At 47.9% G+C, this 27,038-nt stretch overlaps 1 protein-coding gene across 4 annotated transcripts; it reads left to right on the top strand.

Annotated features, from left to right (window-relative positions):
- The first annotated feature begins 275 nt into the window (after positions 1-275).
- GCNT4 (glucosaminyl (N-acetyl) transferase 4) lies at positions 276-26,492 on the top strand. Of its 4 annotated transcripts, none has more exons than XM_045197933.2 (2): positions 276-686; positions 22,336-26,492. In XM_045197933.2, exon 2 carries the CDS (start codon positions 22,337-22,339, stop codon positions 23,699-23,701), a length of 1,365 nt encoding a protein of 454 aa, XP_045053868.1. In that variant the 5' UTR covers positions 276-686; position 22,336; the 3' UTR covers positions 23,702-26,492. The 4 variants fall into 4 exon arrangements, with proteins under 4 accessions (XP_045053868.1, XP_053768518.1, XP_053768510.1 ...); XM_053912543.1 differs by lacking the exon at positions 276-686 and adding an exon at positions 954-1,204; XM_053912535.1 differs by lacking the exon at positions 276-686 and adding an exon at positions 955-1,156.
- Positions 26,493-27,038: the final 546 nt, after the last annotated feature.

Raw genomic sequence — 27,038 nt, forward strand, 5'->3', positions numbered from 1 at the left:
TCCATTACCGTGGGCAGACTCTAGATCCTAGGAACAAGAAGTATGGGATCCCTTGCGGGGCTCCTAACCGGTTCTACGCGGTCCTACCCATCTCCCTACCGATCAGCCAGGCACGCAGCAGGCCCTCAGTCAACGTGGACGGGCAGAGCAGGAAAGAAGAAACCAGCCGGGACTTTCTGGTGCGCTCCCTGCCGCAGGAGGCAGGCCCTAGGAGCTCAGGCCCGGAAAGGAAAGGAGCGCCGCGGGAGTCGCCTGCAAGTGCGGCGATTGGGAGCACAACGCAGAGCCTCCACTTCGTGAAGTTAGCACAGTCACAAGAAGCCGCTACAAAGGCAGAGTCGTAGATATTGCCCAGCTGGCTAAGTAGGTGTGTGCTTGCTTTCATGCAGTTTTTGGGTGAGCAGGCTTGGGACCGGATACCGCGTCCGCACGGCCCGCCACCCTCACCCCGACTTGGGGTTAAAGAGGAAGCTTTCGTGTCTACCTGGCATGTAGGCACTGATTGAAAAACAACTTTGTACTCTATTTATTGGACATAAAGCTCCACCTTCCCACGCAGCTCCTAGATGACATGTCCCCAGGCTGCGTAGGACACTGTCCGCATCTTACCCATGAGAGTGGGCGAGTCCTGCAAAGCCAGAGCCTCGCGGAGGCTGGCCTTCGGAGGGAAGCGGGGAGACGCGGAGGTGAGTTTGCTTTGTCACCGCCCTCTGAGCGACTTGGGGCAAGTCACTTAGCTCTCCAGACCTGGGATTTCTGGCCTATCTGCCGCGGGCAGGGAAGGGAACCTGGATGACCCTCAGGGCAGCGGCGGCTGGGCCAGAGCAGAGCGCGCCGCGCGCGCCTGGGAAGTTTGCCCCGCGCGCGGAGCCGGGATCCCGGAGTGCAGGGGCCGGGAGCTCCCTCTGCGGGAGCGCCGCAGCGGCGCTCCTCCTTTCCCCTCCACGTCACGGGGGCCGCTCGGCGCTCTCCCACCCCCGGCCGAGGGAGAGCAACTCCCTCGCAGGGCGCGCCGCCGAAGTGGCGAAGGGAGAGGAGGCGGGAGGAAGCCGCCGCCGCAGAGGGGCCGGGAGGCCGGAGCGCAGCTCGCGGCCCCCGCAAGGGCGCCTTGTGCAGCCTCGGGGACCTGGCGTTCGGGGCTGCGCCGCTCCCTTTCGTAAGTCGACTTGGCCACGCAGGCCGGCGAGGGACGCCGGAGCCGGAGGTGTGGGGCTGTCCCGCGGTGGCGGGTCCAGAGCTCCTGTCCCAGGTGCTGGGTGGCCGGGACGCCCAGACCTTCTCCTCGCGACTCTCGCTTTCCAGCCGGAGAAAACTCGGGCGCCGCGAGCCTCTAGGGGCTGGGGGTGGGGTGGGCCGGGAGAGTCGCCTCGGGACTGTGGGCTGCCCCCGGCCTGGACCCGCGCCCGCGGGCCTGCGGGTGTCGCACGGGGCCGGCGCAGGCACCCGGCGGGCGGGGATGGAGTCAGGGGCTGGGTGGGCGACTCCGCCGTGCGCAGCAACTTCGGGGCCCTGCGCGGCGGCCGGACGCTGGAAAGTTCCCTGAAGCCAGCGCTGGGTAAGAGCGTTGCAGGCTGCGGGGCAGCCGGCACGTGTCCGCGCCGGGGCGTCCCGGGAGACGCAGGTGCGGGTCCGCACCCCGGGCTCGGGGGCGGAGAGGCCCGGGGTCGCTGGGCGCGTCCCTGGGTTTTCCCGGGACTCGCCCACAGCGGTGAAAAAGTGGCTGCCGGTTGGCGCCCTTTCCCGGGCCGGGGTCCCGCTGTGTTGGTCCTCCCGGGCCGAGGGCCCACCCACACCCCCACCCAGGTGAGGGGAGCTGACGGTCGAGGTCCCCACTCCTGTTTTTCTGGACTCACCCTCCAGCCTTGGACCTGCGAGGCCCGGCCACCCCACCCAAGACCTGGGCGTCCGGGGCCCTGGGGGCTGGAGGCGAGTGGGCGGGAGACGGAGGCGGCGCGTGCGGGAACGGGCGGCTTCCTCGGCTTTCCCTATAGGACGCGGTGGTGTGGTGGGGGTGGCGTGTCTCTTAATAGTTTGGGCATCGGAGCCTGCGGGACTGACCTCCCCGCCGCGGCCTCCGCAGGGACCATCTTCTGCACTTTCTAAGGCCAAGTGTGGGTGCGGCGGAGCTGGCCGGGAATCGTCCTCCTGCGAAGCGGCGGCGCCTCTCCTGGCGGGCTCGGAGCCCCCGGAGGTCGGAGTGAAGAGGTGTGGACTCTGGAGTCAGTTTACCGTCTAAACTTAGGCTAACGGCGCGAGTGGGCGGTATTGTTTTGTTAATTTAAGAACTGCGCTTTCCGACCTGGGGGAGGTTTTCCACGTCGTGGTAGCTGGAGAACCTTGTGCACTGCACTCTGGCTAGGCTGTGGGAGAGGTGGCGTTAGCCTTGAGGGCCTGGTCTTTTCCTCTTCTCATCCTCAAAATTGAAAAGCAACAAACCAGAATATTAAGGGAGTTGGGGTAGATAATTTAAGTGTTCGCGCGGTTTGGTAGGCGTAGACGTCACCCCTTTTGATCTTATGTGCAGAAAACAAGCCCTTACTGTGAAACCACCCAGCGAATACATTCTAGAGCCGGTCCTTGTCTACAGTGTGTGGATCGTGTCTTGAGGAAGTAAGACCTTTGAAAGTCAATGGAGCAGGAGAGCAGTTTGTATGCTGCACTTTCTAAGGCCCTTTTCTCTGTGAGAAATGACCAATTAACAGGCTGTTGAATCATACTGAACTTGGATTTGCAGAGAAACAATAGCCACAGCGGAAGAACCAGGTTGTGCGGCACTGACTGTTTCTGGGAAGGACTGCAAAGTGTTTCCTGTGGGACTGAGGAAGAAGTGTTCCCTCCAGGTTTTCACTTGAACTGGGTCCTTCGAGAGGCAAATGTTACTTACCTCTTGCTAAAGTTACTTGCTAAATGCCACATAGTCTGCAGAGAGATAGTGTCTAGGGGTGAATGGCATAATTGGGCAATTAGTCGAAGTTGGCACTTGATGGCACCATGCCAGGATAGGCAGGCAAGAAATAGTTATGAAACTAACTTTGCATGAACTTGGTCATGGGGCCGGGGGCAGACAGACACCTTACAGAGAGTACCCAGTTTCTGCTCTCTTTCCCATGAACGTCACCCACTAGTGGGGCTGCTAGTGCTGGGACCATGGCTGGGGACCTGGGGCTGACTATAGTGCCACAGACTGGAAGTAAAACTAGGTCAGCTTCAACGAATTTCCTTCTTAGGCTGGAAGCAGGAAGAAGGCAATAAGATTATCAAATGCAATGATGAAAAGTCACTTCATCAACCCAGGTTTGTTGAGCACTTACTGTGTGCCGGGTCATACTGGGTGCTGTGGGAGCACAGACTGCTGGGGTGAGGGCAAGAGGCCTTCTTGGGGAGATTTAAGGTGGAACCTGAAGGATGAATGGGAGCTGCATAAACTAAGTAGAGGGAGGAGGAGGAGAAAAGGGGGAGTATGTCCACCCCAGGGGAGGGTGTGCCCTAAGACAGAGGAGAGGAGAACAGGCCTTGTTCCAGGTCCAGCAGGACCTGAGGGGAGAATGGCACCAGGTGAGGTCAGCAGGTACCAGGACTAGATGATGCCAGGTCTTTGGGTCATTTTGTGGAATTGATCCTCAGGGCTGTTTCACATCTGAAAGTATATTGGTGAGATTTAAATTGCGACAAAACAAAGCTCCAGGGGCTGTGTGGAGAATGGACCTGAGGAGCCCTTAAAGTTGGGGCAGGGCCTGCTGAGGGCTGTGAGGGGCCTGGTGGTCCAGGCAGAGGCAGTGGCCTTGGGGATGACACAAGTGGGTGGACTCAAGGCAGACCCCGGAGTGCCCTGGTGACGAGTTTTGTGTAGGGTGTGAGAGTGCAGAGTGACTCCCACTAAGCTGGGGCTTGAGCACTTGGGTGGATGGCTCTGCCATTTACGGAGGAGGGAGCAGTGGAGGGGGAGGATTTGGGGAGAAAAGACAAGTTTGGTTTTGTGGGGTCTGAGCTGCTCTCTAGGCTCCTGAGTAGAAGAAATACTTACCGTATTTTGCCATGTATAATGCACACGTTTTTGCCCAAATTTTTGAGGGAAAAGTAAAGGATGCTCATGACACATGGGTAGTACTAACTCTGTATCTGTATAAATGCCTTTACTTCTTTTATTTATTTAATTAAAGTGTGTCTCTACAAAGCAATGATGATATCCATATGCAAAATAATACCCTGGAATACTATTGTCTGTTTTGTTTCTAAACATAAATAAATAAATAATTGAATTTAAAAATGAAAACAAAAGATTTTTTTCCCAAATGTTTGGCCCAACAACATGGGTGCGCATTATACATGGGAGCGTATTATCCATGGCAAAAAACAGTAGTAAGTATCTGGATAGATCAGGCCCGAGATTACCCTCCAGTGAGCTGGGGGGCCACCAGTATTGGGCTATTACTTTACTGCTGCGGTAGGTTGAGGGAGGGGTGTGGACCTGGCAAAGAGCTCCTGTCTTCACGGGGAGAAGTGGGAGGAAAAGCAGGGGGGTGCTGGATCTCCACCGAAGCTGTAGCGGGAATGAGCACCGCCTGGTATGTTCCTGTGTGTACAGTGGTGGGGTGGGGACAGGCACGCTTACTTCCCTGGAAGCTGCTCCTTGAATGAATGGGACAGAGGGCTGGCTTTTTTAAGATGAGAGCCTCTTCCTATTGGTCTTTGAATAGAATGAATGAATGGGAAAGAGAGGGTGAACATACAGGGTATCCACAGCCCCTCCCACTCTTCGAAATATTATGTAAAAATCTCATCGTTCTGGCATTTTGCTATCAAACTCATATAACAAACTATCAACGTCTTACTAAAACAGTCTTTTGAAATGTGAAGTTTTACTTCATAGATATGCAAATTGAATGATTAGGAGAAGCGTAGATGGAAATCAGAGAGCAGCGCTGCAGTGTGACTAAGAGAGGCCCCCGGAGTGACACTGCGGTGGCCCTGGTTCCGGTGGCCCTGCCACTTGCTAGCTTATGACCTTAAACAAGTTTCCTGGCCTTTCTGACTTGGTTTCCTGGTCTCTTAAGTGGCACCACACCTAAGAGATACCTGCTGTGTGGTGCCTTCTTGTGGACTCTCGTGAGGAGTGCTTGTACACACCATGGGTGCCCCATGTGTGCACGCGTCTTGTGTGCACAATGTATGCGCGGTGCGTGCATCGTGCCTGGAACCCCGTGAGCACCCAGTAAGCCTCAGTGCTGGTGGATTTATTGTGATGATGTCGTTTCCATCACTTCCAGATGTAGCATCTGAGACCTAGAGAATTCTGAGAACCTGTCCAAGTCATAAGAGCCAAACAGTGGCAAAGCCAAGGTCAGGATCCCCTTTGTCTGACTCATGCGCAGAGGTCTTCTCCTCTGCACGTCCACAAGTGTCAGGCGCTGGGTGCTGTATGAAAGTAACTGTAATGAAAGGATCTGGTGACGCTCGCCAGAGTGCAGAGAAGCAAAGCAGACATTGGTGTCAAGTCACACAGACTTTTCCTAAGCAATTTAGAGATGTATGTTTTGTATTAATTTGCATTGCTTTGCATGTCATTTTATATGCATTTCCATCTGCTGGTAAATTTCCTAAAGTCTGAAGCTTTAAATACATGAGATCAAATAAAATTAATCAGGAATTAAATGCAGCTGCTTCAAAACCTAAAGGGCCCCTGGGCACATGGGCTTAGTGTGGGCCTTGGGGAAAGGACTGGATCAATATTTACTATTATAGAAGATGTGGGCAGCCAGATACCATTTGATAAAAGCAGGTCACATCTTAATGTGTAATGAAGCTTGTTCTGCTGAACATAATAGAAAAATACAGGAAAAGTGAAAGAAGACCAGAGAGAAACTGTTACATAAAATGCCAGAAAATGAAGCAGAAGCAGAAACAGAAGTCTGCTTTGTGAAGCTGAACTAATAAGAAACACTAAGGGTCAGAAAGTAAAGGTAGAACTTTCAAGCATAAACTTAAATACCAATGTGTGGGTTTTAAAACCAATAAATTGTCTCTAAATTGGACTTACTGGGAAATAGGCCATCGAGTCTTGGTAAAAACTTGGAATATATGTGTGTGTGTGTGACACACACACACATATTTTAAAAAATTAAAAACTATAATTTTGTTTTCTTAGAGCAGCAGTTCTCAGTGTGGTCCCTGGACCAGATGCATCAGCATCCTCTGGGCACTTACTATGGTAATTTGCACCCGTGAAAAGCAACTTCTGAGACCACCAGATATGCTGAATCAGGACCTCTGGGCCCAGCAACCCGTGTTTCAATATTTGGAGTCAGCTTTGGTTCTTCTAGTTTTCACTTCTTTGGTCTTAACCTTTTATTTCTTTCTTGTGGTCACTAGCTTCTCACTGTGCCGCTTCACTTCCATCAGTCAGTATCCTTGTAGAAGGCCGTACCCAGACACAAACCCATCCCTTCCTCCATCCCGAGGGCTGAACGGGTAGAAGATGCTTTCTAAGACCCCTTTAGGCTCTGACGTGCGGCAGCCCTGTGGTTCTCACAGCATGAGATTGATTTGCTTTGGGTTTGATTATGCTGCCTTTAAAAAAATCTGGCCGTGTCCTACCAAACAGTGACACTCCAAACGTACAGTCAGCCAAAACACAGAGCTGTTCTGTACAGACGTTCCTGTCAAACCACGTTTCTCCATCCGGTACAAGCGCAGTGAATTTCTTGGAGCTGCGTGTTAGTCTTTACCTCTCTTAAGTTCTGTCTTACTAGGTCCAAGTCTGTCCAGATCTGTCTGGGTCCTATTTCCGTCCTTTTTCATAGAAACCCTTATGTCCTCTGCCGCTTTGGCCGCTGATGTCCTGGCCTGAGGAATTAATGATATGAGTATTTTTTATCAGAGGCCTTCCCCCACAGTTAATGAAGCTTGAGAACTTGGCATCTTTTGTAGTCCCTGTGGGCCTCATGGGGCCGTGGTTCTCACGCCCGTCATGGTCCCCGTGGAAACGACCACTGTCCTGCAGTGCTCCCTCACGCCACTCCTCCCTGGGGGGGCGCTGTTTTCTAACTCCATCCTCCGCGTCTCTCACAATGGCCCCTACAGCGTGTCACCAGGAGCCGTTGGTGATGATCGCTTGACTCTCCCTCTTAGGTTTATACCGCCAGGGGACACAGTTCAGAAGTTTCAATAGGAAATAATAGGAAGTAAAAATTGGGTCTCCTCATTCCTCCGCTTCCCTGCACACCCTCCTCCCTTAAGCTCCGGAATGCATCAGTTTTGCAATCAAGTCCGTTTTTAGCCAAGAGTGAAGTTATTTCATGTTTTATTGTAAAATTTTGCTCATACATGATTCTTTTTTATTTTTAGAATTTTTAAAATTAAACTTATTGGGGTAGCATGAGTTATAACAACATCTATATATTACATGGTGTGCTCACCATCCAGAGTTTAGTCTCCTTCCCTCGCCATATATTTGACGCCCTTTACTTTCTTCATCCTCCTGGGTCCCCTCTGCCCTCTGGTAACCACTGTACTGTGATCTGTGTTTGTGAGTTCATTTTGTGCGTTCATTTGTTGCTTTCTGTTTTATATCCCACATCTGAGTGAAATCGTATGGTTCTCATCTGTTTCTGTCTGCCTTATTTTACTTACTATATACTCTCAAAATGCATCCATGTTGTCGCAGATGGAAAGTTTCACCATTTTTATGGCCGAGTAATATTCCATTGTCTATATGTACCACCTCTCATTTTTTCAGTCATCCGCTGGAGGACACTTGGGTTGTTTCCAAGTCTTGCATACTGTGAACAATGCTGCAGGGAATATGGGGGTGCATATATCTTTGGGAATAACTGTTTCCAGTTTTTTAGGTAGATACCCAGAAGAGGGATTGCTGGGTCACATGATAGTTCTTTTCTCAATTTTTTGAGGAACCTCCATGCTGTTTTCCATAGTGTCTACACCAGTTTTACATCCCCCCCCAGCAGTGTACAAGGTTCTTTTTTCTCCACATCCTGGCCACTACTTGTTATTTCCTGTGTTATTCCTACTTGTGTTATTGATAGTAGCCATTCTAACAGGTGTGAAGTAGTATCTCATTGTGGTTTTGATTTGCATTTACCTTGTAGTTAATGAGGCTGAGCATCTTTTCACACGTCTGACAGCGATCTGTCACACATGATTCTTAAAGGAGTACAATTAGATAATGTAATTACACCAGAAAGAAAAAAGTTTCAAAAGGCAAAAGCAAAACAACTTCATGGCAAGAATGCGTTTAGCCAGGGTTGCTGGAGCATGAAGAAGTGCCTGGAATTCTACACTGTTATTTTTGATCCTTATCTAACCCTACTCAGACCTTCTTCCTCCCTTCCCCTGCATTGAAAGACCAGCCTGAAACCAAATTGCAAAAATCTCCAAACCATCCAAGACTGCTTTCCTCCTCCCAAGATGCTACTGAACCTCTTACGTGATGTGATGTTCTCCCCCAGCGCAGCCAGCGAGAGAGTAAGTGCCTGGTGCTAATGGAGCTCTTTGTAATCTCAAGTAAACGTCCATGAATGCTCGGTACTTCTAGCTCTTCATTTGCTTTCATTCTTCCTTGGTCCCCTTTTGTTGTTTTCTAATCTAGTTAAGGGGAGCATAGACAAGGTTGTCCCCTTGGAGCAGGGCTTCCTGCGCCCAGATGGGACAGTCGGCCTCTCTGCTGTTGGAGAGGTGGGATCTGTTTCTGGAGGCTCTGTATACCCTGGCATTTCTCCCGGTCATCTCGAGATCTCGACAGCCCATGACAAAGCCGCTAACCCGGACGACAAGAGGGTGGGCAGCTGTGCCCAGGGCCAGGAAGAACAGTCTCGGTGCGGCTCCTGGTTTGCCCAGATTTCTCACCTTCTGCTCCTCTGTGTCGCTGTGGCATATTTGGAATATTTGCACTGTTGCTTCCTTTCTCCGCACCCCCACATTCCACCTGGGTACGACAAGGAGAGGCTCTGTCTGCCCATCTCCCACCAGGTTCTCTCTTCCTTTGGCCTTTCTGCCCTCCCCCCACTCTGAGGCAGGCAGAGGCGGACAGATGCAGTGTCAGATGGGTGGGGATCGAGGAGTAGGACGGCACACCAGGCAGACACACTTGGCTGGAAAGACTAGGTCGTGACAAAATGCTAGTAGAATGATGTGGAGGCGGTGGAGCTGGAGGAAGGGATGGGCAACCACGGGAGAGAGCCTAAGAAGGGGGGAACATAAAGTCAACACTATGGCAGGAAAATCCCTGAATAAAAAGAAACATTTCCAAGTGCTAGCTAGTGACTTACCTTTTCTCGGAAACTGTCTCTACAATAAAATTTAAATGTAACAAAATGACGGGGCTTTCTTGAGATTGTGTTCAGGCTGCGCAACACCTCACTGTGCCTCTCTGCATTCCCCCGGGCAGCCCAGTTTCTAGTTGTATCTCCCCAGGATCTAATGTAGTGTCTGCCTGGCACCCGGCAGGCACACAGTACACGTTGGCTGGGTGGGTGGGCAGACAACCAATTGAAGGGGGATAGAAGTAGGATATATGAGAATAAAGACACATACACACATGCCACACACACATACATGTGCCGCATGTGTGACACGTGTGTGTATATGTATGTATATAGACACATGCATGGGACATACACCCAAAAGAAGTGAGGGCAGGGACGGGGATGGATATTTGTACATCCGTGTCCACAGCAGAATTATTCACAGTAGCCAAAAGATGGGAGCAATCGGTGCATGTCCATGGACAGGCGGATAAACAAAATGTGGATACATACAATGGAATATTATGCAGCCTTAAAAGGAAGAAAATGAATGAAACTGGAAGACATTGTGTTAAGTCAAATAGGCCAGGCAGGAAAAGACAAGCCTTGTCTGATTCCTTCTGTACGAGGTTCCTACAGCGGTCAAATTCAGATAATGAGAAAGTAGAAGGGCGGATGCCAGGGCCGGGGGAGGGGCAGTGGAAGTCGGTGTGTCGGGCCCTGAGTGTCAGTGGGGGAGGAAGAAAAAGTTCTGTGGGTGGGTGGTAGTAATGGCTGTAAAACTGTGAGTGTACTTAATGGCACTGAACTGCACACATGAAAATGATTAAAGTTGCACATTTTTATGTTATATATGTGTGGTATGTTTTACCACAATAAAATAATAGAAACATGTTTTTATGATCACCTAATTCACAATTACGGAACAATAAAAGAAAAGTTATTTCTAAAACAAAGAAGTTAAGCAGCTAATGCAAAGTGTACATTCCAGAGACAGGACAGCAGTGACCCCAGACCCAAAAAGGTGTCTAAAACTGTGCTACTGAACCCTGGCTGGTGTGGCTCAGTGGATTGAGTTCCGCCCTGGGAACCAAAGTGTTGCTGGTTGGATTCCCAGTCAGGTACATGCCTGGGTTGCAGGCCAGGTCCTCAGTAGGGGGTGCACAAGAGGCAACCACACATTGATGTTTCTCTCCCTCTCTTCCCCTGTCTCTAAAATTAAATAACTAAAATCCTTTTTAAAAACCTGCAAACAAACAAGAAAACCTTCTATTTTTGAAAATTTTAAAACCTGCAGAAAAAGCTGTAAGAATAGTGTAGTGGGCACCCATCTGACTTCCCCCTTGACCTTGAGAAAGCCAAAGGCTTCAATGAGGCTTCTGCATGTCCCCCTGCCCAGTGAGACCCCGTGGCGGCCTCGGGAAGGTGATCTCTGGGTGCAGGAGCTGGTGTTGATGATGAAGTCCAGTCCCTGTTGGCATAACAGTCCCCACTCTGTGACACTCCACGCTCCTTCTCTGGCTGTTTCTAAGTGCTTTCCACCCCTCACCATCGTGCGGCCTGTGTGCCAGCCTGCTCCTCCTGCCAGAATTCGGCCATGCCTGAGCTCTGCCATCACAGCGAACACGTGAGTCAGCGCCCTGGGCATTCTTCCACACAGACGAGGAGGCTGAGGCTAAAGAGATTGGTGACAGCTCCTGTGTGCTGTTGGGACTTAAATTCAAAGGCATCGGCTTTAAATTACAAACCCGTTCTGTGGTACACAAAGTTTGAGGTGGAGGAGGCCGGCGTGTGGCAGGGAGGAGAGGAATGAGGGAGTGACTCACAACTATTCAACATGGCTCACCCTGTGAGTTGTTCTGATATCTTTTTCTTGATATGTAACAAGCTTGTTACAACAAGCTCTCAAGGAGGCTGCTCATCTGTGAGGTGACTTTCAGAAATTACGTGGCCTACTCCCTGCTTGTAGCCAGAACCAGGTAAAAGGGGATGGGGGTTGCTGTGAGCTGAGGCGTGCGTACCTGAGGCAGGCTGCACAGTTCATGCCAATGTTGGAGTTAATTTGGTAAATCTTGGAGTCCGCTGTCCTTCAGATGTTTACCTAAAACCTCTATAAGCTCCTAAATGCAGATGGATGAGACATTAAGCATCATCTGAGACATAATGTTGCACTTAGCTATATTTGGGATTTTTCCTTTGTATAAGTAGATAGTTAAGCCTGGCTTAAGTTTAAGTTTAATTGTGCGTGTATGTTTTAAGCATTACTCTTTTCACATGGTCATCTTTCAAAGTATATCTTTGCAACGTGGCTTAAACACATAAGGGGCTTATTTTTCTCATATGACAAGAATGCAGAGTGGGGCATTTGCTGCTGGTGGTTCAGTGGTTTGAAGGTTTGGGGGATGAGGTTTCTGATGTTCTCTTGACCTGTTCTTCATGGTTCCAGGATGGCTGCTGCAATGCTGGCCATCATGTCAGAGTTCCAGAAAGGAAGGTGGACAAAGGGGAAAGGGTAACAAAGTGGCATACTTCCCCCCAAATCAGGTTCCTTTAAAGAACTTCCCCAGGAACTGACATTATATTTCATAGACTGATGCTTTATAATGGAGACTGGGGAAAGGGACTTTTAGAGGGGCCCGTTTCTGCTACCAACAATGGAGGAGTTTTCTTACTAAAAAATAGAGGAAGGATGGATGTTGGAAGGCGACTGGCCATTGCTACCACAGCCGTATGTAAAACCCTTCCCTGCCAGGTCTGTTCCTGAGTCCCACCCCCTGCCCTCTGTCTGCCCAGCGCGGCGCCACGCCGTCCTGAGGACTGCAGCGTTATCGTGCACATGCAGGTCTGAGGGGCCTGCTTCTGCCCATTGTGTCCTATGCAGTCGGCATATGTTTGCGTAGATGCTTAGTTTTTAACTAAACAATCGTTCCACTTTTTAATTCCATTAACCTAAAATAAAACCTCCATGTTGAGACCTGCCCCTGTAGGTAGAGCTGTTGATAGAATGCATCCCCGTAGGAGACGCCAACTGGAGAGCTCCCTGGAGTCATGTCTGGAATTGACTTTTGGCAAGACAGTTGACAAGAAATCACTGCTTTTGAAATTCCTGTTTCAGCAGAATTTTCCTGAGCACTGCAGATATTTTCCCCACCTGTTTAACTTAATTTTAAGTTCCTGGATCTTAACTTTATTGTATCTATATGCACACGGGCTTTCAGGACAATGTGTACATTTTAAACCAAAAAATACAGGCCTTTCCTAAATGGTGGCATCGTGCCAGGGTTGCCCGTCTTGAATATTGTAGGGGAAGTACGGAAGCACACTGACGTCTCCAGCCCCACTCCCCACCATGCTGGCAGAACACAGCAAACACAGGAGCTGCCCTGCTGGCTTAGCACTGACTGGGAACGGAGTGTGTCGAATCCAGTCATGAGAGTGTGGCCTGGCCTTACGCCACGGCTGCCGTGATCCACAGCTGCTGCCTCTGTGATGCAGTCACGGGCAAGAGATTCTGTTTCCAACGTCCAGGGGGAAATTGGAGTTGCCACGCCTCTGGAGCTCTGTGTAACCTTTGAGGAATTAATTTTGGCAGTATAAAATATGGAATTAGCCATACTTGTCCTCACGTTGCTGCAGAATCCTCAGTACCATTTGTTACGTGGCCCTTAGGGCTAGCTTGGCTGAACAGGGATGCTAGGACGGGCCACTGCAGTTTCGTACCATCTGGAAAATTGCCCCTAAGAACACTAGGTGTAGGGGAAGGTCTGTAGCTCCTGCAGCGCGTAGGGTTACAGAAGCTCCTTAGCGGGCTGTAACTCTGCACAAAACTAGTTGCACTGCTCTCTTGGATGTCTTTAAAGGAATTGTTTGACTATCAATCTTTCATAAGCTATTGAGCAGACTTGGGGAGAAAAAACTTTAAAGTTTAACCAGAATAACTATCTTCCTGTCTTTGAAAATCCAAAACAAGTGTATGTCTTCAGGAACAATATATGCAACAGACATTAACAAAAAAGAATGTTGTCAGATAGTGAAGAACAGATAGCACATCAGAAAGAAGGGAGTAATCCAGGCACTATTTCAGCAAAATAAAAGTAGACTACGATGTATTGACTCCCAGTTTTCCCAAGAAATCATCTCTCTTACAGAGGTCCTAGTACCCCAAATTTGCATACCAAAGTTGTTTGGTTTCTTTTCCCCCATAGACTGGGTCACAGGACTTCACAATAGCATTGTGGGATAGGAAAACCATTCCACATTTAACACATGGAAAATAAAGACTTGCCCAAGATTAAATGACTTGCCAGGGTCACTTGAGGAATTTTTGATGGCGGAGCCCAGACTAGAACTTGGGTCATCTGACTTTGTCGCACTGAGCAACTACCCTGCGCCTGGTAGGCGGGGACGTGGGGCCGGGGCAGAGCAGGAACAAGGCCCGTCCCGCTAACAGAGGAACTGCTGCTGTGGTGAGTGCTAGGAGCAAACGAGGGCTTTGGTAGTCGAGAGATTCGAGAAGGGTGGTCAACGAGGACCCCAGGAAAGGATTTTCTCCTACATTGAGAGATATGGAGGGTCCAGTCAGGCTAGGCCCCGGGGGAGATGGCCTAAACATGGGGGCAGCGGTGCAAAGGTCCTGAGACAAGAAAGAGACTGGTGTTCTAGGACATTTTCGAAGGCTGGTGTTGCTTCGAGTGCAGTGAACGGAATAACATGAAGTTGGAGAGGAGGGCAGGGACAGGAAGTGGCAGGGCCTCGTGGCCATGGAAAGAAGTCCTGATTTTATTCTAAGTGCAATGAAACCCCAGTGGAGGGTTTTGAGTGTAGGGAGCTGCACTGGCGGGGTGGAGGGGTGGTGGTAATCTGATTTATATGTTTAAAAGGTCCTTTTGGCTGCCATACAGAGAATGGATTAGACAGAAGCAAAGGAAGCTAGTGAGGAGCTTATTTCACCAGCAGGCGAGAGTTGATGCTGGCTTGGATTGGAGAGGTTCCTTTTGGAGTAGAAAGGCTGGGTGGATTCAAAATGCGTTCTGGATGGGCCTCACTACTGCGGAGAGACTGGAGAGGCCTTACATCGTGGTTATAAGTGTAGGCTCTAAAATTGGGCCATAATTGAAAATCCTGGCTCCTTCACATACTGTCTATCCTCTGTGACTCAATTTCCTAATTTGAAAAATGAGGATAATGATAGTACCTTCCTCATAGGTTTATTGAATAGAGTAAATAAAATAATGCAAAATAGTTCTAGTGCTCGGTGTAAACCACGAGGAGGGGACAGGTATGTGGCCAGTGACTTGGGCAGCATGAAGATTTGTGTTGACTTTGGCCAGAACCATCTAAGGGGAGGGGACAGTGGAGCCAGGCCTGACAGAATGCCACCATGAGGGGCCTGGATATGGGGAGTGGAAGTCCCCTGCCCTGTGGTCCAACCCCTGGGGGGGTAGTTGGATATACAAACATGTATGTGATGGGGAAAGCATCCCAAGAATGGAATGCTATTAAATGCTGGCTCAGTCTGTTTCCTCATTTAGAGGAGGAGGAATTTGGATTCAATCACCATTAAAGTCCTTGTCCATTTTAAAATTTTGGATTTATGAATTAAGCTTTGGCAGAGAAGGCCCAGAAACATAAATGCTATTATTTAAATATTTTCTTCCTATACAAAATTATGTTGACCCCTGGCTGGTGTGGCTCAACGGATTGAGCGCCAGCCTGCAAACCAAAGGGTCGCTGGTTTGATTCCCAGTCAGGGCACATGCCTGGGTTGCAGGGCAGGTCCCTAGATGGGGGTGCACAAGAGGCAACCACACATCGATGTTTCTCTCCCTCTCTTTCTCCTTCCTTTCCCCTCTCTCTAAAGATAAATACAATCTTTATTAAAAAAGGAAAAGTATGTTGACCTCTGCTTGAAATCATTTACCTGGTACCAACTTAAAGACCCAGTTTAGAATAGGACTTGTTCACAGTATTTTATGAAGTGAAAGAAACACGAGACGGTGCTGCATCGTGAGACTTCTTGTTAAAAAGCAAGCCAGCGAAAGGTGCATCGAGACCGGTCTGGAAGGACACGCCATCCAGGGAGTGGCGTTGCCCAGGGTGGCGGATTGCTGGGGAGCTTCGTTTTCCTCTTGAGACTTTTCTGACTTTTCTTTTTATTTAATGAAAGTGTTTACTTTTATAAGCAAAAGAATGACACACATTTTCCTTTTTAAAACTGTCCCCTCTTAATATTGAAGGACTGCTTGTTCCCAGTTTGCTGACCCTGCCGCGCCGTTCTTGTGTTTTGTCTGCTGCTGTTTCCGCTCATGGTCGGAGAACTGTTTGCCATTGCAACCTCTCCTCTACATCTGGGCAAGAAACCTGCCTCCCAGCGCCTTCGGAGACTCTGCGTGGGCTGCAGGGGGTGGTGAGGAAATTCACCTCGGCTGAGTCAGCCTCCTGCTTGCTAGTCCTCCGGAATTTTCTCCGGGTTCAGTGATGAGCGTGTCATCAAAGAGAATCAAAGGCTTTATTGAAATCAAGGAGCTACATACAGTAGAAGGACCTTAGCTTATTCAACTAGATCAGGGTTTGTTTCTTTTTAATGAGCTCATGTTCTTATTAGTGTTCTGCAGTGATGATTCTTCTTTGCAAGACTTTAGCAAGAAAACGTTGACACTTCTAAATCAATAAACTCTTCAAATCCTGTTTTTCACACTGACATATAATGATACAAAGTTTAAGAAGTTAAAGGTGGCCCACAAAGGAAATAGTCTCCACACAGACAGGGATTTCACCGAGTTTTCTAAAATAATTAGCAGTTCTCACAGACTGCCACTTGCGTCACTGGTCACTGCGAACGAGTGAGTCCGCACGTAAGCAGTGATGGAATGTGAGACAAGGCAGGGATGACGAATTTCTTAGGACGAGCTTTCCTTTCCTTTCCCCCTCTGCTGGGAGATTGCCTCAGCTCTTCCTTAGCACAGGGGTGCCCCGCTGCTGACTGCAGGACCAGAGGGTGTTCCTCACCTGGCATTCCTCTAGGCTGGCTTACCATGTAAATAAATAAGCCCTTAAATGAGCAGGGTGGAAGGGCTCAGGACTTCAAACCTGCTTCGCCATTCATTTCTGTTCCAGCTTTAGGACGGTTAGATAAGGCAGAGTAATGAGAAATTTTAGTCAAGGACCCAAACTGTTGTGGGAGACATATTTTTTTCTTTAATTCCAAGAGACACTATTGGCTAAAGGGTTAAGAGCACATCGCTGGAGCAAACCCTCCAGGTTCAAGTTCTGACTAAAACACTTTATAGCCCTATAGCCTTGGGCAATTTCTTAATCCCCTTGGGCCTCAGTGTCCTGTCTTGTACGAAGATGAAAGGTGGTACCTGCCTCACTGATCTGTTAAGGGGTTGAATCCTTCAATTCTGAGTATTTAGAACAGTGTCCCAAGTCTCCACTCCGTGTTGAAGGATTCTGCATTATAATAATGATATTATTAGATTAATAAACATTACATGGGGTATTCAGGCATTATTAATTCTAAAATATTGAATTTATATTGAGACTGTTGGGGAGAATGGAAAGTATGTTGAAGAATAAGACAATAAGCCAAAAGTCTGGGCAAGATCTTTAAAAAAGGGGGTGGATAGTAGTATCTGGGTTTGAGGGTGGAGGTGATGGGGATGAGGACAATAATGACATTTGGGACAAAGCCACAGCTGGCATTTACCAGGCGGTCATGACATGGACTTGGCCTGCTTCGCCTCCTTTAGCCTCAAAATTCCTTAGGCAGTTACTGGCAGTACCGTCCTTTTACCAATGAGGATACAGAGGTGTGGAGAAGTTGAGGAACTTGTCCAGGGTCCCGGGTCTTGATGGGCCATTCCTGAGTGGGGTACAGGGGCCTCCCCTGAGCTGAAGCCCCAGTGTTTGCAGGAACCTGTGTGGCTTCCTCCTTTCCCACCCAGCTCCCGAGTGAGCTCTTAGCTCTCCAGAACTTTCTCCTTCCTTTAAAACATTTCCATCTCTCACTTTGGTCAGAAAAGTAAAAGTTATTTCCTTAACATTGTTTGCATAAAATTATCTAGTGGATTTTTTCATAAAAACACACACACACAAGATCAGCACATCCCCCATGATTTGGAGTCAGGCAAGCAGGGCACAGGAAAGAAAGGCCTGTTCACGTGTGCTGAGCATCTTTGTGGGGTGACCCTCGTCACAGACAGGGTCTCCTGAGCCCTCACAGCAGCTGGGGGCAGGGGATCTAATCCCCATTCTGAGATAGAAAAAGCCAGGCTTCGGAGGTTAGTTTGATCCATGTCACAGCTAAGTGTTGAGCTACTAAGTGTTTCTCCAGGGACGCAAGCCCAGGTCTGGCATCCTGAAGCCCACACAGCTTCTTTCCTTCCTCTCTTCCAAGTGCCCCCCTGTACCCGCCACCTGTGGTGGTTGCCAGAAAGAATTGCAGGTGTGCAGGGAGGGACTGGAGAGCACTGAGGCCACCTAATCGGCAAATATGGCCTGTGGGTCTCTCCTTCTTGGTGCCCAAGCCAGACAGTCAGTACTTTTCTTCCAGTCTCCTTGCTCCTGTTCAAGGTTTACCACCCCCTCCCTTCCCTGGGAAGGGATGCATGCACTCTGTTGATACGCCCTGACCTCGAAATTACTGACTTAAGGAGGGTTCACGGAGGAGCTGCCCCCCATGGAGGAGCTGCTAATGGCCGTGGCCATTTAGCCCTGAATGCAATTATAACCACTTAGCTGGGTGTACCTTTGTGTGTCTGCTGTTTCCTTTAAGGCTGTAAACAGCACCTGCTAGGGCTGGGGCAAAGGCTTCATTCCACATCCTGTCGGGTGTTTATTGAATTATCCAAATAGGCCCCATTTCAGCTGAGCTCTGGTGATCAAACTGTGCCATTACTTCCTTCTCAGTTCTGCCATCATCGCTAGGCTCCTGGGCCCACGTGGGGATAAACTCCACTGCAGGTTAGGCCTTCTTCTCTGCCTGGGCACATGGGCCGAGAAATACCCTTCTCCCATGGAGGGGAAATTATTGGTACTGTAATTATAAGACTACTTCAGGGCAGGAAAACACCTGCCTGCTTCTTGTTCCCCAGCCTTTAAGACAGAGCCTTTAAGAAGGAAAGAGCCGGGTGGAGTGTTTGCAGAAGGTGGCTTTAGTGCCCTGTCTCCTAGGAACTGCAGGGCCAGCAAGACTGGCAGCCTCAGACCAGCCCCCTCTAGTCAGAGCTGTGTCAGGCCTCAGGAGTTCCCCTTCATCTCTCCAAACCTGGTGCCCTGGGGTTTCCTCAGGCCTGGGCTGTGGGTGGCAGGGAAGGGAGGTAGTGCCACAACAGGCAGGTGGCTGTGCCCAGCTCCCCTCTGCCCCCTGCAGCTCCTGGCCCCTGAAGCTGCTGCTGGGTGTTCTTTAAGCAGACCACAGGCCCTGCTGGGAGGGGCCGTGGTGTCCCAAAGAGGAGCCGAATTAGATCTCTAATCTCCTGCAGGCTTCAGAGCCGGGGATGACCTGCTGACTTCTCCCGGAAGGGAAGAGGTCAACAGCCCCTTTCAGGATTTGACAAAAGCTCACCCTGTACCGGTCCCTCTTCTAACTTGGGGAGAGGAATGCTTGTTCCATAAAATGAATTTCTGGGCAGGGGCTTTACTTTCACTTGGGACAGAGTGGCATGTTAGGGCTGCTTCTTTCCCCTGATGTCAAAGATTAACCCACAGACAGACAAGGTGCCCCCCTCCTACTATAAAGGACACATGGACAAAATCAAGAGGGAGGGTGGAGGCGGGGGAGGGAGGTGGATTCAGCTGGGGTGGGGTGGAGGGATGGGGAGAAAAGGCATACAACTGTAATTGAATAACAATAAAAATTAAATTAAAAAAATAAAACACACACAAACACACACAGACACACACACAAAGAAGTGAGTGCTCCAGGCAGCCTGTTCTCAGGAAGGTGCAAGGGAAGCGTGGATGCAGGAGGCCCCGGGAGAGGGTGATGGGACCAGGAGCCAGCCTTCGCCTTTTTATGTAAGTGTGAAGATGATAATTAAATGGTACATCATAAATGACATGACAGCTCTAGAAGACGCTGTAAACCTCTTTAGAAATGGGAGATCTTCTCACTTTATCACTGCGCTATCGGGGAACTATTCACTGATGCTCACTGAGATTCCATGGGCCAGTAGAATAAGAAAAGAAAACACAAAAATTCACTTTGGGTAAAATTCATTCTAATTCTAGCCATTTATGCAAGTTGTTTCCAATTTATGCCTAATTAGCATGAATTAGGACAATGACAAGACTGATTGACTTGGGATTGATAAGTCTTCTAAGTTTATTTTATCAAAACCCCTAATTTCTAAATGTGTGCACAGGTTTCCAGGGTTGTAGTTTGTGTCTCCTTGTTCATTGAGTCAATCTTCCCACACTTTCCAACAACTGGCAGCACCTTTGGCCTTGAGACTGAGTGGACAGAACCCTGTTCAGTCTGCTCTGGAGGAGCCGAAGGCTGAGACCTGCCAAGGGTCTCAGCCATGAGCCCAAGTGGGATTCCCTCAGCCTGGGTTCTAGTTCAGCAAAGAGGTTGTCTGGACCTAGTAGCAGGCATGGAGAAGAAAGCATGGATTTGAGGTGTGTTTGTGAGGTGTCTTGTTGACGTGGGTATGGGGACAATGGAGGAGTCGGATGGCCCTCGAGTCTCCAGCTTGGGTCATCGAGTGGATGGTCTCACTATAAATTGAGCCAGAAGACACAGGAGAGGTGGAGATGTCAGGTTCAGCTCTGGACTCGTTGAAGCTGAGCACCTGTAAGACCTCTGATGGACAAGTCCATCAGACAGCTGGGTGTTCACTTTGGAACCTTGGGCAAGAGGTGAGGGTTGGAGATAAAGCTGTCGACGACACGTGCATGGAAGTTGAAGACCCAGGAAGGGTGGGATGAAAAGAGCAGTGAGCTGGCAGCAGGACCCCGGGGAGACCCACAGGGGAGCCACTGGGATGTGGCCGGAGAGGACACGGATTCTGCAGGACGGCTCGCTGTCCATAAGGTGTCTTGAAGGGAACGTGATTCGGATGAAGGTGAATGAGTGTACGCCATTCCCAGCAGAGCTGTACAATCTTCCAAAATAAATCCGGTTCAAACAGTTCTTGCCAATTCTGAGGAAACGGGCACAAGTTTACATTGTCATCTAAGACTTATTGGGGTGTGTTAGGAAATTGCATATGGGCTCCTCAGATCTCCCCAGTTTGCAACATTCAGACCTCCTTGAAACAGCCCTAGGAGCTCAGCCAACCCTCCTATCCTCAAACCTTGGGGTGGTACTCCCTGGATCCCCACCTCCTGCTGCTCCCAAAATAAGCACATCCATGCCCTCTCCCTTATTAGGCTGCTTCTACCTAATATAATCATTGTTTAAGTTCAAGTAGCTCAAAAGGCTATTCAGTGATAAGTAAATCCTTCTCCTAATCCTCAGTTTTCTCCCACCCTGCATTGCAAAGAACTCCTGTTCCCTGTGTCGAGTCTATACAACAACCTCCAGGAAATTCTGGCCTGTGTGCCAGATTCGGCCAGTTTTCTGGTTTTGTAAATAAAGTTTTATTGGAACACCGCCTTGCCCACTCACTCACACACTGCCTGGTAGCAGCTTTCCCACTACAACAGCAGAGCTGAGTAGTTGTGACAACTCCAGAGACAGGAAAGCTTCGCCAGTGTGTGCTCTTTGTGCGTGGACACCCGTGTGTATAGTCTTTTTTGACGCACGTGAGCACCCTACACACGATTCTGCATTTTGCTTATCTCCAGTTCACAATGTGTTGTGGGAATTGTTCCACGTGGGCACATCGGGATTTGTCTCAGAATTTTTCACCTAGTGTGGGTGTAATTAATCCACCCCTGTGGAAGGATGGTTTCGTGCTTTTCAATCATTAGCCTGAACGAATAGCACTGCAGGGAGCCTTCTTGTGCACACTCCTCCCTTGCACACCTGCGCTCTCCTGGGTGGGCACATTTGAGACTGGGAGATTGTTCCTGTCGGCCCCCCCCCCCCGGTGGTTTTTCTCCCCCGCCCTCCATGAGAGTCGTGTTTTCCTCACCTCGAGGGTCACACTGCTATAAACCCTGCGAGGAAATGGAGGCTAACAAAGTAAAAAGTAAAGGAATGGGTGAGATTACCAAATTTGTATGATCTTTACAAAATTTTACAGTCTCTGATACCTAGTATAGATCCTTGGGGTGTCTGCCCACTGCTCTTATTTCTGAAGGTAGTCTTAGTCTCTGCAGGCTGCCGTAACAAAATACCATAGACGGAATGGCTTGTAAACAACAGAGAAGTATTTCTTGCAGTTCTGGAGGCTGCAAGTCCGAGATCAGAATAATGGGGTTCTGGGGAAGGCCCTCTACCAGGTGCAGACTGCAGACTTCTTGCTATGTCCTCACTTGGTGGAAGGGATGAGGGAGCTCTCTTCGCTCTCCCCTTAGGAAGGCACTAATCCCATTCATGAGGGTTCCACCCTCATTGCCCTAATCACCTTTGTGACCCAAAGACCCCACCTCCAAATACCATCACATCTAGGGCTTAAACATACGCATTTTGGAAGGGATACACTCAGTCCATAGCAGCAGTAGGATGCACTGGGTTTTCCCCGTCTGGCTTCAGACATAGACCTACTCAGGATCTGAAGGTAGAATCAAGATGGATATTTCTGTTAGTCTCAGGTGGGCCATTTGCATCTCCAAAGATCCCTTAGTGACATCCATTTCTCTAGACCTCTGTGCAAACCACAGTACTCTCTCCCCAGATATGCCAAGCAGACAATATAAAATTAAATAGAACCTATATTTTTTGTAGTTTATTTTCCATTCTATTTGGTAGGCAACATCTCCCAAAATTAGATAGTTAACAGAATACCACAAAACACCACCATTCTACATAGTTTCCTTTCCTTTTTTCTGGATACTCTAAGGGCGAGAACTTTGTTTAATTCATCTTTGAGCCCAGCATTCCAGCAGCATGGGGTAGGTACCCAGGGGACTTTGGTTGAATTGAACTGATTTCAACTGAATTATTCCTTTTTGCCTCTTACAGAATGAAGATATTCAGATGTTGTTTTAAATACCCCCTACAGCAGAAAGTTTTCATCCTGTTTTTAACCCTGTGGCTGCTCTCCTTGCTGAAGCTTCTAAATGTAGGAAGACTCCTCTTCCCTCAGAGAGGCATTTACTTGGTCGAATACTCCCTGAGCACCTCCCCTTTTGTGAGGAACAGATATGCCCACATGAAGGATGAAGTCCAGTATGAAGTCAGCTGTTCGGGCGTCTATGAGCAGGAGCCTTTGGAAATTGGCAAGACCCTGGAAATAAGAAGAAGAGACATCATCGACTTGGATGATGAAGATGTTGTGGCAATGACCAGCGATTGTGACATTTATCAGACCCTAAGAAGGTACCATCAAAAGCTTGTTTCAAGAGAGGAGAAAAGCTTCCCAATAGCCTATTCTTTGGTTGTTCACAAAGATGCAATTATGGTTGAAAGGCTGATCCACACTATATACAACCAGCACAATATCTACTGCATCCATTACGACCTGAAGTCGCCTGACACCTTCAAAGTTGCCATGAACAATTTAGCTAAGTGCTTCTCCAATATTTTCATTGCTTCCAAATTAGAGACTGTGCAATATGCCCACATTTCCAGACTCCAAGCTGATTTAAATTGTTTGTCAGACCTTCTCAAGTCTTCAGTTAAATGGAAATATGTTATCAACCTGTGTGGGCAAGACTTTCCTTTGAAGTCAAACTTTGAATTAGTGTCAGAGCTGAAGAAACTCAATGGAGCAAATATGTTAGAGACAGCGAAGCCCACTAACAGTAAAGTGGAAAGATTCACTTATCACCATGAACTCAGACAGGTGCCTTATGAGTACGTGAAGCTACCGGTCAGGACAAACGTCTCCAAAGAAGCGCCCCCTCATAACATTGAGATATTTGTTGGCAGCGCTTATTTTGTTTTAAGTCGAGCATTTGTTAAGTATGTTTTCAACAGCACCCTCGTTAAAGACTTTTTTGCCTGGTCTGAAGACACATACTCGCCTGATGAGCACTTTTGGGCTACCTTAATTCGGGTGCCAGGAGTACCTGGGGAGATTTCTCGGTCCGCCCAGGATGTGTCTGACCTACAGAGTAAGACTCGCCTTGTCAAGTGGAATTATCACGAAGGCCTTTTCTATCCCAGCTGTACGGGCTCTCACCTCCGAAGTGTGTGTATCTTTGGAGCAGCTGAATTAAGGTGGCTTATCAAGGATGGACATTGGTTTGCTAATAAATTTGATTCTAAGGTGGACCCTGTCTTGATTAAATGCTTGGCAGAAAAACTTGAAGAACAGCAGAGAGAGTGGATCACTTTGTCTTCAACAAAGTTATTTATGGGTAAAAATCCCACGGTCACAACATGATAAAGTCATGATGGAAACAAGGTGGAGCTACTACGCCGTTGTAGACTCTGCCGCGTCCACGACCAGCTGAGCTTACCCTTCTCCTCGTTTGAAAGGTGTCCGAGATTGCACGCACAAGGGAAGGTGACCTAGCCTTGGGTGACGATTAGCCTGCAGTTGGTTGAGTACTTTCTTTTGTTTCTGCCTGTAATCTCACAGAGCTAAATCAGCAATCTTAAAGAGTCATCAGATATTTATTGAGCTCCTAATGTATGCCGGGTACTTTTTTAGAAATAGGCGGCGATTAAATCCAAGCTTTAGTGAGTTACACAATGCCCTCAGGGGTCTGCGTCTTGCCCTGCTCCTACAGCAACCTTAATATCCTAAGCTCTCCACGGAAGCACCAGGGTCCAGTGGAAGGAGATTTGGATGTGAGGCAATCACCCCTATAAACCACCCGTTTCAGAACAACAGTTAAGTTCAGTGACCAGCACTCCACTTGCCTTGTAATTCAACCTGCTCAACTTTTTCTAACCAGTAGAATATTAGAAGGAAAGACTTCACTACCTCAGAAAGAGCTCAAAGAATTTTCCAGTTTCCTGCTTGCCAAAGCATAAGTTACCGTTGGGTGCCTCACCTGTTCAGTTCAGGGTCGGGAGACTCTGCGGGTGTGGCGGTCGGTGTCTGAATGTCGGGAGGCGGTGGGGGTAAGCGGGGGGATCTGGACACACGGTGCCGGAAGAGGAACAAAGGGATTTATTTATATGACTGTGGCATCATGTTACACAACGGGGTCGTGACGGCCTCCTTTTTAATTCAGCTCTCTCTTTAAAGCACATTTACTGATTAAAAATGAGAACTGATTAATACTCAAGGTATTATGTTCCAGAACACAGAACCTGGGTCATCCAGTTCTTAGATCATCGTTACGTGTCAGTTTCACAAAACGAAAGTCTGCTGATTCCACAGTAATCCATCCAGTGTGAGACTCCTTGGAAGACTGAAGTAGTCACGTACTTTTTAAAACGTCTGCGACCTAAATGTCTGTGAAATGGACTTTGCTTGTTTTGAAGTTTGTGATAGCAACTGCCAAGTGGCACCATTCATTGTCTCCCTTTCCTCTTTTGAACTCATTTTTCTTTCTTCCTTTTTCCTGCCCCCTTCAAATGACTTTATTCTTCAGAAAACAATGATTATGAAGTCCTTGTTCTTAAAAATAAGGAACTGTTGGGTAGAGCTGAGTCCTGCAGAACTCCTTCCCAGGCCGCCACTGTGTGTGGCTGTGGCTAGCTGTCGCTTTCCTGGGCTTCGGACTGAGCACTTGGCTGCCTAGCCTGGTTTCTTTACAAGGGGTGTGTGTGTGTGTGTGTGTGTGTGTGTGTGAGAATCACTTGAATAGTGTATGAAGTGTTTTTAAAATAGGGACAAACTATTTAAATGTCAGAGAACAGTCTTAGAATAAGGCTAACGTAGATCCAACACCATTGTGAGACTTAACCATTTACCTTTTCTGAAAAACCTTTGAAGTATTAAAAGAAACCACAAATGCAGGAGCAATTTCTGTAGCCAAATCTAAGTATGAAGAAACTCCATTCACCGCACCAGGGGTTCTTCCTAACCCAGTGGGATTGGCAAGTTGGCCCGGCGGCTTAGACTAGGAAGAGGGGTGGAAGTGCCTCCCTGTCATGCAGGCTGGAGCACACTAGGTGCTGCTGAAATCTGGGGTTTTATGCCTTTGGTCATCAGAGTAAATGCAAATGCTGAAAAATAGATGTCCGCCTCGTGATCCGGTGTCTTGCCTCTGATGGGGAATGATTCTGTTCCTTGTTATTGAGAAATTTGCCAGTTATTAATCAGTCTAATTCCATATTCAAACACATGGAACCATGAAGAGGGGGCAGCACCTTCTCTTCCCCACCCCCAGGCACATTTCTCAGACTCAGTGCCCAACCTTGCAGGGAGCTGGTCACAACAGCTTTTGCCTCGGGAATCCTGTAGAATCTGTGCACGCCTTCCAACCTACTCCGCCCCTAAAACCTTTTGGCATGATTCCTTCTGGTCCGGAGAATGTTCTGCTGTCTGTGTTTTATAATTATTCTTTGGATAGTATTTATAGAATCTACAGTCTAAGTTATTTGGTGATGAGACCAGGACCTTGGAATTTCTAAATTGTATGAGATGATATTAATAACGAAAGAGCTACAAAATTATACACATTATGTGAACAAACTACTGTAATATAATTTTAAAAACCCATGTTGCTGCTGTTCTTAATGTTTTGGTTATTTTAAGTGAAATATTTATATAAATGTTTAAATTGTAGAGTTAAATCTGAAGATTTCTCCGCCTTCCAGAATGTGACTACTTTAGATATATTCTATGAAGTGACAGTCGTCTTTGGGAATGTAAAGTGTATCCACACGACGCACGTTACAGCTGTTTTTGTTGCGGTCGATGATGATGGGATGAGAGTTTTGATTGTCTAAAACATTTTTATCAACTGATCTCTGTCTCCTACTGTGTGTGTGTTACCATTTTCAAAAGACATTTCTCATTATGTGAGTTTTAAATAGATGGGTATTGCATTTTGTATTTGCTGCTACCTGATGTTAATGCTCCAGTATTGTAAAATAAATTGTGCTCCAAAAACCAACCCCCAGGAATTTATGATGCAGAGAACAAATAGAATCTGAGAAAAAGTCACGGTCAGTGATCTGGGTAAATTTATTTTCCTTTTTTATTGTTGTTGCTGCTGTTGTTTCTCATAGAACAATAAAGGAAATTTAAACAGAAACCCTTTGTATTCATAATTCTAACATCCTGACAAACACATTATAGTTCTTTGAATGCTCTTCGAATCTTATCCGTATCCATATGCATTTTTCTGTCTCTCTCCCCACCGCCTGTATTTTCCTGTGTTGCTCTATGACCTTTATGGCTATCTGCCAGTCATGTGATAATTCACTCAGAATTTTAAGCTGCTATTTTTTTTGTTTTGTTGTCATAAATAACAATGCTGTCAACAGCTTTGTACATAAAGCTTTTTCTGTCCTTGAATCAATTCCTTATGATGCATTTTCAAGATTACAATCCTTTTCAGGGAATTCAATCCTGAAAAGAATGCATTTTTTTATTTTATCTTATTTTTTACTGATTGCTTTTCATATATGTTACAAATCATGCACTCAAAGAATTATATAGGGTACTTGGTATAAATCAACCACAGCCTCAACCTATGGGAAGTAAATTGTATTTGTTTATTCTGATAAATGGCTGTTCTGATTCTCAAGGTGAGAAAGACCTTTGCCTAAAGGAAGAATGGAGCCATACCTCTAACAGATCAAAGAATGTGTTTAAT

The sequence above is a fragment of the Desmodus rotundus genome, chromosome 1 (genome assembly GCF_022682495.2).
Source record: "Desmodus rotundus isolate HL8 chromosome 1, HLdesRot8A.1, whole genome shotgun sequence".
Classification (NCBI taxonomy): domain Eukaryota; kingdom Metazoa; phylum Chordata; class Mammalia; order Chiroptera; family Phyllostomidae; genus Desmodus; species Desmodus rotundus.